At 32.3% G+C, this 15,414-nt stretch overlaps 1 protein-coding gene across 3 annotated transcripts in view; it reads right to left on the minus strand.

Moving 5' to 3' along the window:
* The window catches only part of CHD1 (chromodomain helicase DNA binding protein 1), a 77,807-nt gene that overhangs the window by 11,891 nt on the left and 50,502 nt on the right, over positions 1-15,414 (minus strand). For 2 of the 3 annotated variants that reach the window (XM_047089596.1, XM_047089577.1), the window contains 13 exons: positions 14,051-14,199; positions 13,325-13,421; positions 13,121-13,216; positions 11,027-11,203; positions 8,411-8,571; positions 7,072-7,113; positions 5,851-5,981; positions 4,999-5,137; positions 4,627-4,777; positions 3,517-3,639; positions 2,599-2,727; positions 1,883-2,146; positions 1,389-1,529 (listed from right to left, as the gene is read on the minus strand). In XM_047089596.1, the coding sequence (XP_046945552.1) occupies positions 1,389-1,529; positions 1,883-2,146; positions 2,599-2,727; positions 3,517-3,639; positions 4,627-4,777; positions 4,999-5,137; positions 5,851-5,981; positions 7,072-7,113; positions 8,411-8,571; positions 11,027-11,203; positions 13,121-13,216; positions 13,325-13,421; positions 14,051-14,199 (1,800 nt within the window). The remainder of the gene's footprint in view (positions 1-1,388; positions 1,530-1,882; positions 2,147-2,598; positions 2,728-3,516; positions 3,640-4,626; positions 4,778-4,998; positions 5,138-5,850; positions 5,982-7,071; positions 7,114-8,410; positions 8,572-11,026; positions 11,204-13,120; positions 13,217-13,324; positions 13,422-14,050; positions 14,200-15,414) is intronic. The other variant, XM_047089587.1, reaches the window with a different exon arrangement.

A 15,414-nucleotide genomic window follows, 5' to 3' on the forward strand; every position in this document is an offset into this window, starting at 1 on the left:
AAACAGGACAAGAAGTTAACCCGGGGAATCTAGAATGGTACAGTAGGTAAAACAAAAATGTGATTTTAGAAGTGAAAATTTCCACCTTTCAAGTCTAGCATTTAATTTATACCAGCGATAAACTTAAGATTAGACCTTAGCAGTGCCAAAGATTCAGATTCTAGGGATCCTAAAGAGGAAATACTCTTTCTTATAAGAATATATATTTACACGTATTTGTGCATACTGTAACTATATATAAATATGATTCTTTCTGAGGAGACTCCATGCCCAGGGGATGTGCCCAGTGTAGGGCTTGAACTGACAATCTCGAGATCAAGAGTCAGACGCTTTACCAAGTCACCCAGGCGCCCCAATGAGATATACATTTATATATCAGACCATAAATTTTCACTTTGGGTGCTACCAATAACAGCATGTCTCTTATTCAAGGATAATTTGTACCGGTCTCATATCATGCAGTCTTTTTTTTTCTAACAGTATTACTCGTTCTTGATTTTGCTCTGTATCTGGATTCTTTTAGTCCTTTATCAATCTGATGGCATATCTATATTCAATAACAACATCCACTACAACAATTTCTTAAGATAAAGGCACTAGCTGAAAAACTTTCCGTGTATTAACTCATTTAATCATTATACTTACTTTTCGAACTGGCTCCAGAGCCAGTATATTCAATTACTATACCAAACTGTTTTTCCACACTGCAACCTCACTATAAAGTTTTCCTCAAAATTTGTATCACAGTTAATTTCACAGTTGAGACTATTTTGGTTTCCTGATTATATTCAGTAAATAAATCATCTGGAAAAAGGCCAAGATAGTTCCTCTCTGACTTTGATGAACATAAAAGCATGGTACCATGTAAAACCAGTATTTTTTAGACCAGTGTTACTCAAGGTCTATGAACTTGTACTAGTCCACAATGGGGGACAGGTACAGAAATTTTAGAAACCTTCATATCAGTTTGACAGTGCAATTTTATGTCAAACTATACTTTTTTTTTTACTATACTTTCTAAGAATACTGGCCTATAAAATACTGGGGGGAAAATAGCTAGTCATTTACTGTAGATAAGAAGCACTGTTTTATATAGATAAAAGGTTCAGGAACTGAAAACTTTAAAATTCTGAAGCTGAAGGGAAAAAAGTTCACTCTAAGTGTTCCTTAAATGACTTTCCCTAAAGTCTTTAATAAGAAGTTTTTCCAAGTTAATTGTACATTTATGATAACTTTCAAAATTTAAATCTATTGCCTTTATCAATCTGAATTGCAATACTACCCAATTCAAATACATTTCTAAATTAAAAGCTCCAAAAGATAAAACTGCCAATTAAAATAAAATATTATATGAATTCTTACTAATAACCAGTAAGTCTACTACTTACAATGCTGAATGTCTTCTGATCTAGCTCTTCAGATTCTTCAGATATGGGAACTGGTTCACCACTTGCTGTGATATGAACTGGAGCATCTGACACTGAAGATTTCTTGGATCTTTCCTTGCTATCAGACTTGGATTCACTCAACTAAAGAAAAAGAGGGGGAAAAAATCCAGCAACAACAAAGGTGAAATGATTAACACTTTCAGAAAACAATTAATGTCTCTTTTTATTCTATAATTGCTTATTCACATTCCATACTCTTTATCTTTCCCCAATTTTACTTGGGGAAACCAAAAATAAATTACTATGTAACATTACCCTACAGGTAAGGCATTTAAAAAAACAGATCCAAACCTATTTTTCTCCTCTTCTAGATACCCACATGTATTTTTAAAGAACTTATTCAGGCTAATTTGGGCTGATAGGCAGTTTATTTTCCTAAAATGTAAATATGTTGACTTTGTCACTTTCTAAGTTTTACATTATGATTTGCATACCTTTTCTTCCTTTATGTCTTTTTCTTTCTGTATAGCTTCTTTTACTTTGTTTTCTCTTTTCTCTTTAAAATCTTTTTCCTTTAAATCTTTCTTATCCTCTTTTTCTTTTATCTCCCTTTTAAGTTCTCTTTTATTCTCTTTTTCTTTTGCTTCCCTCTTTTCTTCTGATTCCTTCTTTATAAAAACATCTGGCTCAGGTCTTTCTTCACTGTCTCTTTCTGTTTTAATTTTTTTATTTGGATGTTTCACAGAAGTGATCTCATCCTGAAAAGTGCAAGTATGGCCAATGTATTACTAACCAAATCTTGACAAAGACTAATTTCTTTCTTTGTATGACTATGGATTGCATGTATGTGGATTCGGACAGAAAGAACCCAGAATCCCATTAATAATGATACATGCAATGTTCAACCTTCCTATAAAAACTAAAGCAAGCCAGTCCCATTCAAAATAAAATCAAAGGAGACAGAACCTCATTTAAATGGCAAACCTCTGAAAAGGAAGAACCTTTGCTCTATCCCTCTTAGTGACATTCTATGGGACAAGTAGAATTCTGTTCTGCATGTGAGACTATGTAATAAACTACACAAAAGGAACTTCAGTACCTAAATGTAAAATTTTAGGTCTTAGTTCAATTTTTAAATGGCAAGTATACTAAAACACGTTATGTTCCCTTTCTAATATAAAAAGGCTGTTCTTCCAAAACACATTCTTACCTTATCATCATCTTCATCAGACTTCTCTGAGGGCAAGGGTGAAGAATCACTCTTTATTTCTTCTTTCACTTTTATAGACTTCAATGCTTTATTCTTCTTAGCTCTTGCTTTTCTCCTCTTTGAACCTCCCTAAAAATAATTATTTTATTCTAACCAACTCCAGAGATTCAATTTTAAAAAATTCCTTAAGTGGTAAATCTTAAAAGTTAACACATATTCCTACCCAATCCTTGGTCTATTGGTAATAAGTTACACCAATCTTAGAAAGTCAACAAAACTGACATAATTTAATGAGTCAAGTACATATTATCATGAGTAACTGATACTAACTATAATTATTCCTTTAAAAAAGAATTAAAGCAAAGTGGAAGTTGAAAAAAATGGGAGGTTTTTCACCTTCATAATTTACAATTATCTTCAACTAAATTTGATCCTAACAGAGATAGCATTAAAATTATTTTACATAAAAATTATTTTACACAATGTAATTATATAATCACATTGTGATTATAATGTAAATTGTAAAGACTGTTTCTAATGACCTCTCTTTCAGTGTATTTTTCCTACTGTGACCTTTAATGCTGTACCTTTAGCTCTCTAATAACACCAAATAAAATAGTCATAGAGGCCCGACCTCTCAAAAATTACTCCTCTCTAAACAAGTTGCCCCCACCACCTATCCAAACACCAGGAAACACACACATACACACACAACCCAGGATCCTACTTCTGAAAGACTTACCAGTTTTAAAAGAAATACAGAGACAACTGAAGGCAAATATCACCATATACAATTAAAGCTACTAAAATATAGAAAAATACACTTATAAGGTCATATTAGACTCAGGTGTCTAGGGCTATCACTAAACTACATTTACTGAAAAGTAAATTGCTCTCAAGCACTAAATTTTAACTTACTGCACCAGAAAGTCTCTGAGCTTCTTTTCTTGCAAGATCTTTACTAAGTAATTTGATGAGGTAGTCTGCACGTGTCTGCAACTGCTTTGCTTGTGGTTTTTTATCAGGATCATCTGGAAGAATCTGAAAGAAATTAACTTTTTCAGGTTGTTCTTAATAAATTACATGAAAATGTTACTGCCTAAAAAATTCTCACTCATTGAAAGAAATACATATAATTTACTGACAGGTTACAACTGTTAAAATTTATGGGCATTAAACAACTAAGAGTGCAAAATACATTTTTATATACCTACCCCACAGCAAAGATTTAATTTGCCTGCGAATAAGTTCTAAATAAATACATGAAAAAAAAATGCCTACATTCAAAATAATAATACAAAGTGTGAGGTTAAAAATTTCTTTTCCAATATACAAGTGTATTTAGCATCCAGTGTTATTAAACATTACAGTATTCTTAGATATCCTTCCTTTCGCAGTAACAGTACATTTAACTGTACAGTATACAAAGAGTCCTAGAACAATGTTATCATCTATTTAAGGTGACCCAAAGCATGCACCTTGAGAAAATATCCACAGCGGGACTTTAAACTATTTTAAGTTTGGCCTCACAGGCAACAAATGACACAGCACCAATATCAAAAGGTTCCCCTCTGTCTATGAAAAAGTAAAATATAAAAATATAATTTAAATAAGATAAAAAGATAAGGCAATGCTTCCAGTGTTTTCCAGTTTAGGCAAAGAAATGATTTTAGCTACCAGGGTAGTATCAAATCACCAAAATCCCTAAACATTGTTTGATTTTAGCAAAAAATTATAAAATATTTCAGAATCATTTTTTTGCTAAAAATAAGATAATGATGGAATTAGAGGTTTACTTTAAACTTAATGCTATGAAGAAAAATATACCTATGCCTTCGTAACAAGTATATAATTTTAGAGGTAAAGCAAAATCTCACATCATTTAAATTCAATCCCTTCATGAAAACCAAGAAGCCAAGGTCATACAGCTCTCTAGGGCCTTGGTTTCCCATCAGTCTAATTAATTTCTAACATAATTTAAAAGAAAAAATCTAACATCAGTGGTCAACAGAAACAAATTTTAAGTACCTTGTGTGTTAGACTGAGGTCAGGATCCATTTTAATCATTTCCCAGCTTCCGTATCCATATTCGTAGATACCAATTAACAAATTGGAATCATCTTCTTTGCCCCAGTCTATATCAAAATGAGCTGCCTTTGTATGGCATGGGATAGTATACCTAATAACAAAGTTAATAACCACTGTCAAGTTTATAACTGCCATATTCAAATTTTGAGAAACATATTTGATTAGAACTTCAAAATACTATGCCTTATTTTATCTTTAAAAACATTTCATTCAAGCTAGCCAGTGACATAAAAAAACATTTTGAACATCCATACACAGCCGAATTATTGAGTAACAATAAATATTTTATAATGGGTATAGTAAATAACTCACTGTTTTCTTTCTTCTGGATCTGAAGGAATGGATTTATGCAATGGTATCAATTCTTCTTCATGGGAGATGACGAGCTTGGCATTCACCTGTACTCCTGATATTCGGAATGTTGGACCCTTCACTTTTCCAAGTCTACCACCTTAATTTTTTTTAAGACATAAAAAAGTATGAAGTATACAATTCTAAGCAAGATACACTATGATGTATATTAATAAGCATTACTTATTTAGCTAATCAATTCATTTTACCTGTTTATATTATTGGGAGGGGGCACTTGTTGGCAAACTTTAAATTCACTACAAGATTTTTCAGTACATACTAGTACTTACATTATAGCAGATGTGAATTCACAGAAAGCATTTCACAGAAAGCATTTCTTAATTGTTTTACCAATTGCACAAGATACTTCAATCTATTAATGCTGTCACCTTCTAAATAAGAGTTCTAGCATGATTTTTTCCAGTACATTTTATTACTAAATCTTATCTAAATATTTTCATTTAGGTAGATAAATTACAAAATAAGCATAATGAAGTAATTATGTCCAAAAACCATATTATACATGTACACTATCTTTTCCTAGCCATTTATATACAAAAAAATACAGTAACACCTAATGCTACCTACCAGCTAGAATATACCAGACAGAAAGACAAACTCTATTGGTTTCAGTAATACAATTCTATTACCCATTTCCTATTACCCAGGAATGGTCCTGCTTTGTTTTTTAAAGCATCTTTCAAGAGTGATGAATAGGTAGCTAATAAGATATAATACATACCAAACTCAATAAAAGCATTAATTTGAAACTTCTATTTACCTCCCTTTAAATCATTCTCACTTTAATATTACCTATTCGTTCTGTTCCTGAAGAATTATCCTTTAGAGCTTTAATGCAACCGTTATGTACCAATTCTCCTAGTCGTCTGAGGTCGGTCTCTGACTTATCAACTAATTCAGCATCCCGAGCAATTGCATCTAATCTGTTAATGAAATAATATAATTCTCAGGTAAATATGCAGAATAAAGTGGCACCATTTAAGGGAGACTGAGTTTCACTTTATCTCAAGCTCTACAAGTCACTTTCCATGCCCTACAAATTCTGGTTCAGATAACTGGCACAAGATACATAAAAAAAAAAAAAAAAAAAAATTTTAAATGTGAAAATATTTGGCAGGGAAACAATTCATTTATATATTCAAGAATAATAAAGTTAACCAATTCATTACAGAATGGTATGCTTCAAATTGAAGATTATGTAATAATTCTGTAAAAGCTTTTAATAACCAAATATTAAATTCAAAAGTAGTTAAGCACTGTAATACAGATGAACTTTAAACAACACAGGCTTGAACTGGGCAGGTCCAGTTATCTGGATTTTTTTCGATAAATACAGTATAGTACTCTAAATATTCAAAATAAAACAAATACTTTTAAAATGGAGGTTAAGAGAGAAAAAATAGAACTAAACCAATTTGAGTCTTTGCCACTGTATATTCAGACAGTGGGTTAGCCACAACCAAAGGTCAAAGAATATTCAAATCACCAACAATTACTGAGATTAACCATTAACTTAAAAACAAAAAACAAAAAACCTGTCCTGATAATCTGAATTTTAATAGCTTGTGTAAGAAGGAACTCTAATTAGGGAAACTTAAGAAAATTTCCCTAGTAGGGAAACAGAACTGGCCTTTAAGTCAAAAGACTGAAATTAGCAGCTCACCTTCTGGAAGGATAAATCTGCTTTTCATGTTTGTGATGGAAAAAAAGGGATAAAAGCATATGCAAAGTACAATTATGAAAACGCTGAGTATTAAAAAAAAATGCTGAGTATTTTATAGATCTATGTATTTTAAAGAAAACTTCATTTGTAGATAAAATTTTAGAGACTAGAAGGAATTGAGAATATAAAAATCTTTTTAAAAGTCTACTTGAAATTTGCTTTCTACAGACTTTGTAAATGACTTTTAAAGCAAATTTAACAAAGTAGCTAAAGTGAGTATTAGCATAAGTAAATAAAGTTGACTGCATGTAACCCACATGTAATTCTATGAGAATGACAAACATGTTTACCTTTCCAGAGGGCCACCAAACTTCTTGTAACTCTTGATAAACCTAACAGAAAATAATTGTTTGGTTTAAATGTGGGCTTCACTATCCATTAAAAAATAGATTTGTAAATATACAGAAGAAAATACTTGTTAGTTCAAAAATTAATTCAAGGTACTGTTTACTACCAACACAAATGAATAAACTATGCTAAAGACAAAAATGTTAAAACATTAAGATATACCAAGTAAGACAAGACATATTTTAACACCCAGGATGATGTTCAGAAACCAATATAAATAAAACAATAGAAGCTAAATTTTATTTTAGAAATTACTTTATTATTTTCACAAGACAAGTTCAAGGCTACCACAGGAAGTGTCTCCCAAATTATCAATCAATCATAGTACACCTCCTCAAATTCCAAGTACTGTTTTCTGAATAATACCTTTAACTCAGATGTATGGTTATTATACCAACAATGGAAAATAAAAATTTTACTTAAGAACAAAGCTACCCAAGTGGTTGATGGATGAGGGAAAATATCCAGGAAAAGTAGAAGCTGAAATGTTCTTCAACTAAAGACAGAAAGTCCAGCAAATCAGGTGGTCATAAAAGTACTCTTAATAAAATCTAACAATATATTTAGTTTTCTGGCAGAAAGAAGGAGGAAGAACTTTATCAGTCAGGTCTATGGTTTAAAAGAAAAGAGTTACAATGACTTGAAACAAACAACAAACTCCCAAAATACAGCAATGAGCAACCTTTTCACAAACTTCATAAGCAAAAATTGACATAAACAAAAGTTGGCTGTTATCCCGTTCCCCTTAAATAAACGTGTATAAAGAAACGCATATTTTGAAAGAGAACTACAATTTATCCTACATGACTATCTTACCTCAATTCCTACCTGGACATATCAGAAATACTTTTAACATTGTTACTTTCAAAAAGCAAATCTCAGTGTTAAAAAACCTAGAAAAATATGGAACTAAAGTATTCTCACATAAAAATAGTAACGCTGGGAATCATAAATGCAGTGAGAAATTTTAATAAACAAATCGAATGTACTAAAATATGTATTATTCAATAGGGCCACTATTCTGAACCAGATTAGTAAAAGCAAAAAAATGTAGCAGTCTAAATAGACTAACAATAAATAACATGCAGAGACTAGAAAATCAAACTTTATTTTTCATAGCTATAATGAACACCCAAAACCAGAACCATCTAATCCCTGCACAATCATATATTTGCCTCCTCTAAAACTTTCATCTTAATCTTTGAAAATATGGAATTTGTATATTTTATTTCACCTTCTAAAAAAATCAAGTTGAAGTAAAATAGTCTTATGTCATCTTACCGCCGAATTTCTGCATCACTAAATCCTTTGATAGTCTCCCGAGGGATAGTCCGTGGTCTTCCACGTTTCTTTGGCCTTTTCCTTTCTGAGATCGAGTCACTATCAGATCCAGAATATCTCCTACTTCTACTGCGCCTCCCTTCACTTCCATTAAAACTAATCTGGAATTGGAAAACAAATATTTACCGAAGCTTAAAGGCGGCTTCTATGGTAAGAGCAAAGAAAACACTACAAAAGATCAACAGAACAAATTCAAATGTGGTCTGTATATCAAAATTTTCCTATAAATAATATTAAAAAGCAAACAAAACAGAGAAAAACATGGCAGGTTAATGGCAAAGAGTTAGTAACAGCCCTAATATTTTTTTAAAACATTCTCATAAATCAGCAGGAAAATACAAGATTGTCCTTCGGTAAAAATATGAGAAAAATTATCAACAAGCAATTAATCAAATAACATAAATACAGAATTATAGAACCTCACTGCTAATTTTTTCAAATGAGAATTAAAGTAACTATTTATTTATAACATCTATTATTTAACAGAAACATCAAAACATACTTTCTATAAGTCTTTGGAGTCTTTCCACAGTCACAGTGCATATTCTGAACCCCAAATATGTTGAAGCTAATTCAAAGTCAAGCTTGGTATACAGTTCTCACTCATTCTACCCTCTTTTCATACTTTGACAAGATGTAATATAATGCTATGCTTCCCATGTACTATAAAAGGAGATCGTTTTGGGGTTGGCAGAAATAATCACTAATAACAAACTGTATATGGGCACTTTCAAACCAAACACACATTATTTGGCTCCATTTCTGCCTGGGATGTAGAAAGTTGATAGGATGCTCCCATCCTAACAATAAACCTCATCTCCAAAGCCTAACTTCTTTTATACGCATCAAAACCACAAGGGAATCTAATAGTCTAAAACATACGGAAACACAGTAGATGATACTTGAACACTGGCTTTCCGGTGAAAAGCATGAGTCGTAGACACCAAATAATATATAAGCAGGTAAAGGGAAGTTAGCTAAAATTGGCTAAAGGTGTTTTTTTAATTTTCCACCTTTTATCTCCATCTGTATCATCCATTTGAAAAGAATGACAGAAAAGATTCCCGCCCACCCAAACTGGACGGCTGTTCAAGCTTTGTACAGAACAGAACCTGTACTCCGTCTCAGGCACTCCTCCACAAAACTCCCAACAGGTGCTCAGAAGAAAGACTGGAATCAGAGCACAGGAGATCAGAAAAAAACTTTCCTTCCTGAAGATGGCCTGGAGAAAGGGAGCAGTCATCTACTGCACTGAGGGCACAGAAGAACTAATACAGTTGTAGGAAAAGAAAAAGAAAAGGAAAAAGAAAAAGAAAAAGAAAAAGAAAAGGAAAAAGAAAAGGAAAAGGAAAAGGAAAAGGAAAAGGAAAAGGAAAAGGAAAAGGAAAAGGAAAAGGAAAAGGAAAAGGAAAAGGAAAAAAGGAAAAAAAAACAACTCTATCCCCGGGGGAAAGATAGCAGAATAATGACTAGGCAATTCCCTCAATGCCTCAGACTCAAAATTTAAGGAGGCACCAAAAGATTCCGTAATCAACAATAATAATCTTGTTACACAATATCCAAAAAAACAAAAGTTAAGGCAAAGAAAAAAATTTAGTATTAAACCTTTTTCCTTTTCCTGTAGGATCTGATACAGCCTAGCGAAGCACTTTTACCATTATTCAAAAATCTACAGTCTTCACTTGGGTCATAAACAGTAAATATTTAAAAATTCAAAACACATAAATCAAATCAAGGTATGTTCTACGACAATGACAGAATTCATTAACAAAGATACTGAGAATACCTCCCAAGTACTTGGAAATTAAACAACACCCTTCATAACAACAAAAAAGCACAAAACAAACCAACAAAAACAACACCAAAGAGGAAGTTACACAGCAAATTAGAAAATATTCTGAAATGAATGAAAATGAAAACATAACAGGTATCAACAATTTACAAGATTCAGAAAAGGTAGTTAAGAGTGGGAAAATTATAGCATTAAATGCTAGTAATACTAGAAAAGGGAGGTCTTGATTCAATTGTTGTGTGTATCTTAAGACACTAAAAAATAAATTAAAGCAAAGTGGAAGAAATATGAAAGAGCAGAAATAAATGAATTTAAAACAGAAAGATCAATGAAACCTGGGATGATTTTTTGGGAGATATTATGAGTAATTTTATGCCTAGAAATTCAACAACTTAGATAAAATGGACAATTTCTTTGAAAGAACTACCAAACTCACTCACTCAAGAAATATTCTGCATAGTTGTTTATAAAAGGAATTAAGAGTTAAAAATTTTAACAAAGAAAACTCCAAGCCTAGATGGTTTCCCTGACAAATAGTGCCAAACATTTAGTGAAGAATACCAATTCTATACAAACTCTTCTCAAAACCAGAAGAGGAGAGAATACCTTCCAACTCATTTTATAAGGCAAAAATTATCAAATCAGATGAAAACACTTACAAAAGAAGAAAAGGATGGACCAGTATGCCTTATTAACAAAACCAGATCAGCCCAGGTACAACTACTCTTACATCAACAGACATATATTTTAGATTAAAATGTCACCTGTTTTGCACAGTTTCTCATTCTTGGGAGCATATAAATTTCTTCAAGTTCCTTTTGTCTTTCTTCCTCTTCTAATCGTCTTCGTTGATCTTCAGGAATTATTTCCTCCCAATTCTTTGAATTTCTTTCTGGTTCCAACTCAATGTCATCCTCATCCATATTTGAAAAGTTGGCAACCTTAAATTCCAGAATTTTAAGAAATAGTAAGCATTAAAGAACTCATCCTTAAATTACATTTTACATTTCAGAGAAGAGGAAGTGACATGCCAGAACAAGACAATAAAACTTAAATATCCTCAGGATAATGAATATGACTATGGACTGAACCAAAATTGCCTGCTAAACTAAGTTCTTTATTAGTTCTTTATTACTTATGATTTCTTTATTAGGTCGAAGTAGATCAAACCAAAAGACTTGTAAGAAATCTCTTCCATGAATGATTCTCTTTTGTCCTGCTGCTCAACAAAATTAGTTAACAGAACAATAACAAAATAATGTATAGTAACATGCTAATCATCTTCTGCAGAAAATACCACACCAATGCATTAATTACAAAGTGCTGTAGACAATACAATATTCTTATTTTTAGGATCATAATAAATAGTACAAAGAGCTAACAAAACACAAAGAGCTCTGAGTCCATAAACTTACTTAGGTTCCTAGTTTCTTCATCTCTTAAAAAAAAGGATAAAAAGAGCTCACTAACTTTGTGAAGATTAAATGAGAGAATACATTTAAGGAACTATGAAGACTGGTACACAGAAAGCACTCATTAAAGCTAACTGCCAATAGTGGAACATTAAAACTTACAGAAGCTAGATGAAAGAACCTATGCTCACCCTGTGTAAGGAATAACACTGCACAAATAGTGTTCATTTCTCATGTCTATTATTTAAGTGTGATGAAAATCCTAAAGCGAGCAGTATGAGTATCAACTCACTGGTGTAAAAATAATCTGTATTTACTTTGGTTAGCTTATCAGTGACATTTTTTTCAGACTGCCAGTTAGTCAAATTAAAACCAAATAGTATAACTTAATGTAGAGTTCATCACACCAGAATGAGTACTGGTTCCAGAAACGTTTATTTCTCAAGATTAAAGAATAGTCTTCTAACTTATCACCTTGCTTTTAATTCTTGTTCCATTATAGTATATCCTCCACACTGCAGCCAGAGTGATTCACTAAAATTAAAAAAGTTTTTATTCATTGCTATGTCCCTGGTGCATGGCACACTACAGGTGCTCAATAAATAACTGGTGAATGAACAAATGACACAAACTGGACTGCTCCTTAAAACCTCCAGTTTGTGGGGGCGCCTGTGTGGTTCAGTCGGTTAAGCGTCTGACTTTGGCTCAGGTCATGATCTCATGGTCCATGGGATCAAGCCTCACATCAGGGTCTGTGCTGACAGCTCAGAGCCCGGAGCCTGCTTCGGATTCTGTCTCTCTCTCTCTGACCCTGCCCTGCTTGCTGCTCTCTCTCTCAAAAATAAACACACACACACAAAAGAAATTAAAACAAACAAACAAAAAAACAAAAAAAAAACCCTCCATATTTGAAAAACTTCAATTTGTTGAAAATGGCTATAGAGGAACTATCAGGAGTATTTATAAGTACTAACAGGAGCTCATTGCTTACTTGGACTGATTAACTTGGATTTTCTTAGTTGTGATAATGCTTAATTTAATCTAATGTCAAAAACTGCAGAACTACTCCAACAAACAGTAGCTAAAAGCCTTTGGTCACAGAAATCTAAATTTAGAGATACCACGTTCCCTCATTTGCCCAAATATTTGAAGACATGCTATTTGCCAAGCATTTTTTTACATGCTAATTAGGAAATAACTGCCCTCCTCATTCCACTAAATGTATCTATTCATATACAATTTGGTCCTTTCCACATCAAGCTGCTACTGCTTTGTCAGTATAAGGGAGAAAAGTTTTCATACACCATACCAAATTTTAAAACAAAAATGTTAAGAAATGATCTTGCTGATTGTGCTTAAAGAGGTTTTAAGAAAACACATGACAAAAAAATAATCACTATCAACTGAAATAATTACAAAGAAAAATAAAAAAGAAAGAAAATCTACCTTGAACTGGGAAAGCAATTCATCTCCTACAGTTAAAGGGCCTGGTTCATTTTCATGAGTTTCAGCCCTCTTCAAGATTTCATCTATATCCATTTCCTGTAATTAGAAAGAAATCTTTATTAAGTATACTTTAATATATTTTAAAGTAAATACACCTTATGCTTATAGTTTAAAGAAATGTCATATATATATATTTTTCTTAACCTGGGGTTCTTGTTCTTCTCCTTCAGGTTCCTTAAAAAGTTCCTCAGCACCAAACTTTAAGATAGCTGATAATTCTTCTTTATTGAAAGGAGTAGAACTAAAACCAAGAAAAACAAAAAAAGCTTAATACTACTAACAGTTAACAATTTAACATTTATGTTGCACTTTTATTAATTATTGACACAGTCAACTCTATGGAAGTTATTCGACAGAGGTGAAATATTTTTAGTTTACTTATTTTATTTTTTTTTTATTTTTTTTTATTTTTTTAAACGTTTATTTATTTTTGGGACAGAGAGAGACAGAGCATGAACGGGGGAGGGGCAGAGAGAGAGGGAGACACAGAATCAGAAACAGGCTCCAGGCTCTGAGCCATCAGCCCAGAGCCTGACGCGGGGCTCGAACTCACGGACCACAAGATCGTGACCTGGCTGAAGTCTGACTCTTAACCGACTGCGCCACCCAGGCGCCCCTAGTTTACTTATTTTAAAAGTAAAGTACTTGAAACCTGGAAATTAAAGGAATTTCTCCCAAGACTTAACAAAATTTGAGTGATAAAAACCAGTAATGAACGTGTGCCTTTGACTAGAAATTACTCCAATGCTTTAAAAAATCACAATACTAAACATAGTACTTCAAAGATCTGCTTATAGCATGTAATATTTCAGGAAAATGAGTACAGTACGATTATAAAATGACTTTTTAAAAATATATTAAGGTAACTACCTTGACGGGGCAGAACCTGTATGTAGTACTGTCTTCCCAGTTGTGTCCATTCTCTGAATCACAAGATGATCTAAAACCATCTTCTTTTTGGCCCTTTCAAGAATATCCTCTTCAACTGATCCCTTAGTAACTAGACGATAAATATTCACCTGTAAAGATACACACAATGAAAATACAATGTAGCAAAAAGTATTTGTTTTGCTAATGCGAAATACCCAAATACTGTAAAGTGAAGCTCATACTATGTCAAATTTTCACTAGTCAAAATGAAAATTAAAAAATATATAACAATATATATAAAAGCTAAATTTCTTCAATTTAAAAAGTATTTTATGGTTGTGTACTTCTTGCATTTTGAACAGATTTTATTTGCTTTTTATTTTTTTAAAGGGATAACAGTAATTTTTATCTTTTAGCTGAGAAGGAAAAAAAGTGGTAAATTTATAACAATTTCTACCTGTTTCCTTAATTCTAATTAATGTTTCAATACTCCACATAGTTCAAAATTCTATGAACCATACCCCAGGTTAATGATGAAATCCTGCCATAAAACGAAGACTTCCAAAATACACAAAAATTGATGTGCAGTAATTTGCCCTATTTCTCAAGGTTAGCAGTTCTATATCAAATAGCACGCAAAGGGATATTTTGAAAATTTATAGGAACATTGAAGCTTTTGCAATGATTAGGTGGGCTTACGAGTACTTAAGAGCACAGTGACCTGGGACACTAGACCCTCTGCCCTAAATTGTACCTTCAGACACAAAGAAAAACTATCCTGAGTCTTTTCTTTCAAATGATTTTTTCAAAACTTTTAAAATTATCTTGAGTCTCAATTCACCCTCTATTTTAATGTAAATAAGAGTTTAAATGAACATTATAGTTTTTTTCAGCACTGCAACTATTGCATGAATCAGCAGATAACTAGATACTGTTTTATTTGGATCTCTGCCAAAGTTATCATCTCCAAATGTGTATAGTATTGGTGTCACAAATAAAGCTCACCTGTATTGCTCATCTATACTCATTTTGTAGTTCTTGCATGGAAATACTTAACAAGAAATATGAAACACCTGTGTCAGATTTAGAACCAAATACTAGTAAAAAAAAGAGCAGGTACATGCATATGATTTCACTCATATGTGGAATTTAAAAAACAAAACAAATGATCACTGAGGAAAAAAAGAGAGAAACAAACAAACAGACTCTTAACTACAGAGAATAAAGTCATGATTACCAGAGGGGAAAGGGGTGGGGAGATGGGTTAAATAGGTGATGGGTACTAAGCAGTGCACTTGTGATCAGCACTGGGTGCTGTATGGAAGTGGTGAATCACACTATATTATACACCTGAAACTAATAAT

Source organism: Lynx rufus, unplaced genomic scaffold (assembly GCF_022079265.1).
Source record: "Lynx rufus isolate CCGP_SWC_20201006 ecotype Redwood Valley unplaced genomic scaffold, mLynRuf1.p SCAF_1, whole genome shotgun sequence".
In the NCBI taxonomy this organism is placed as follows: domain Eukaryota; kingdom Metazoa; phylum Chordata; class Mammalia; order Carnivora; family Felidae; genus Lynx; species Lynx rufus.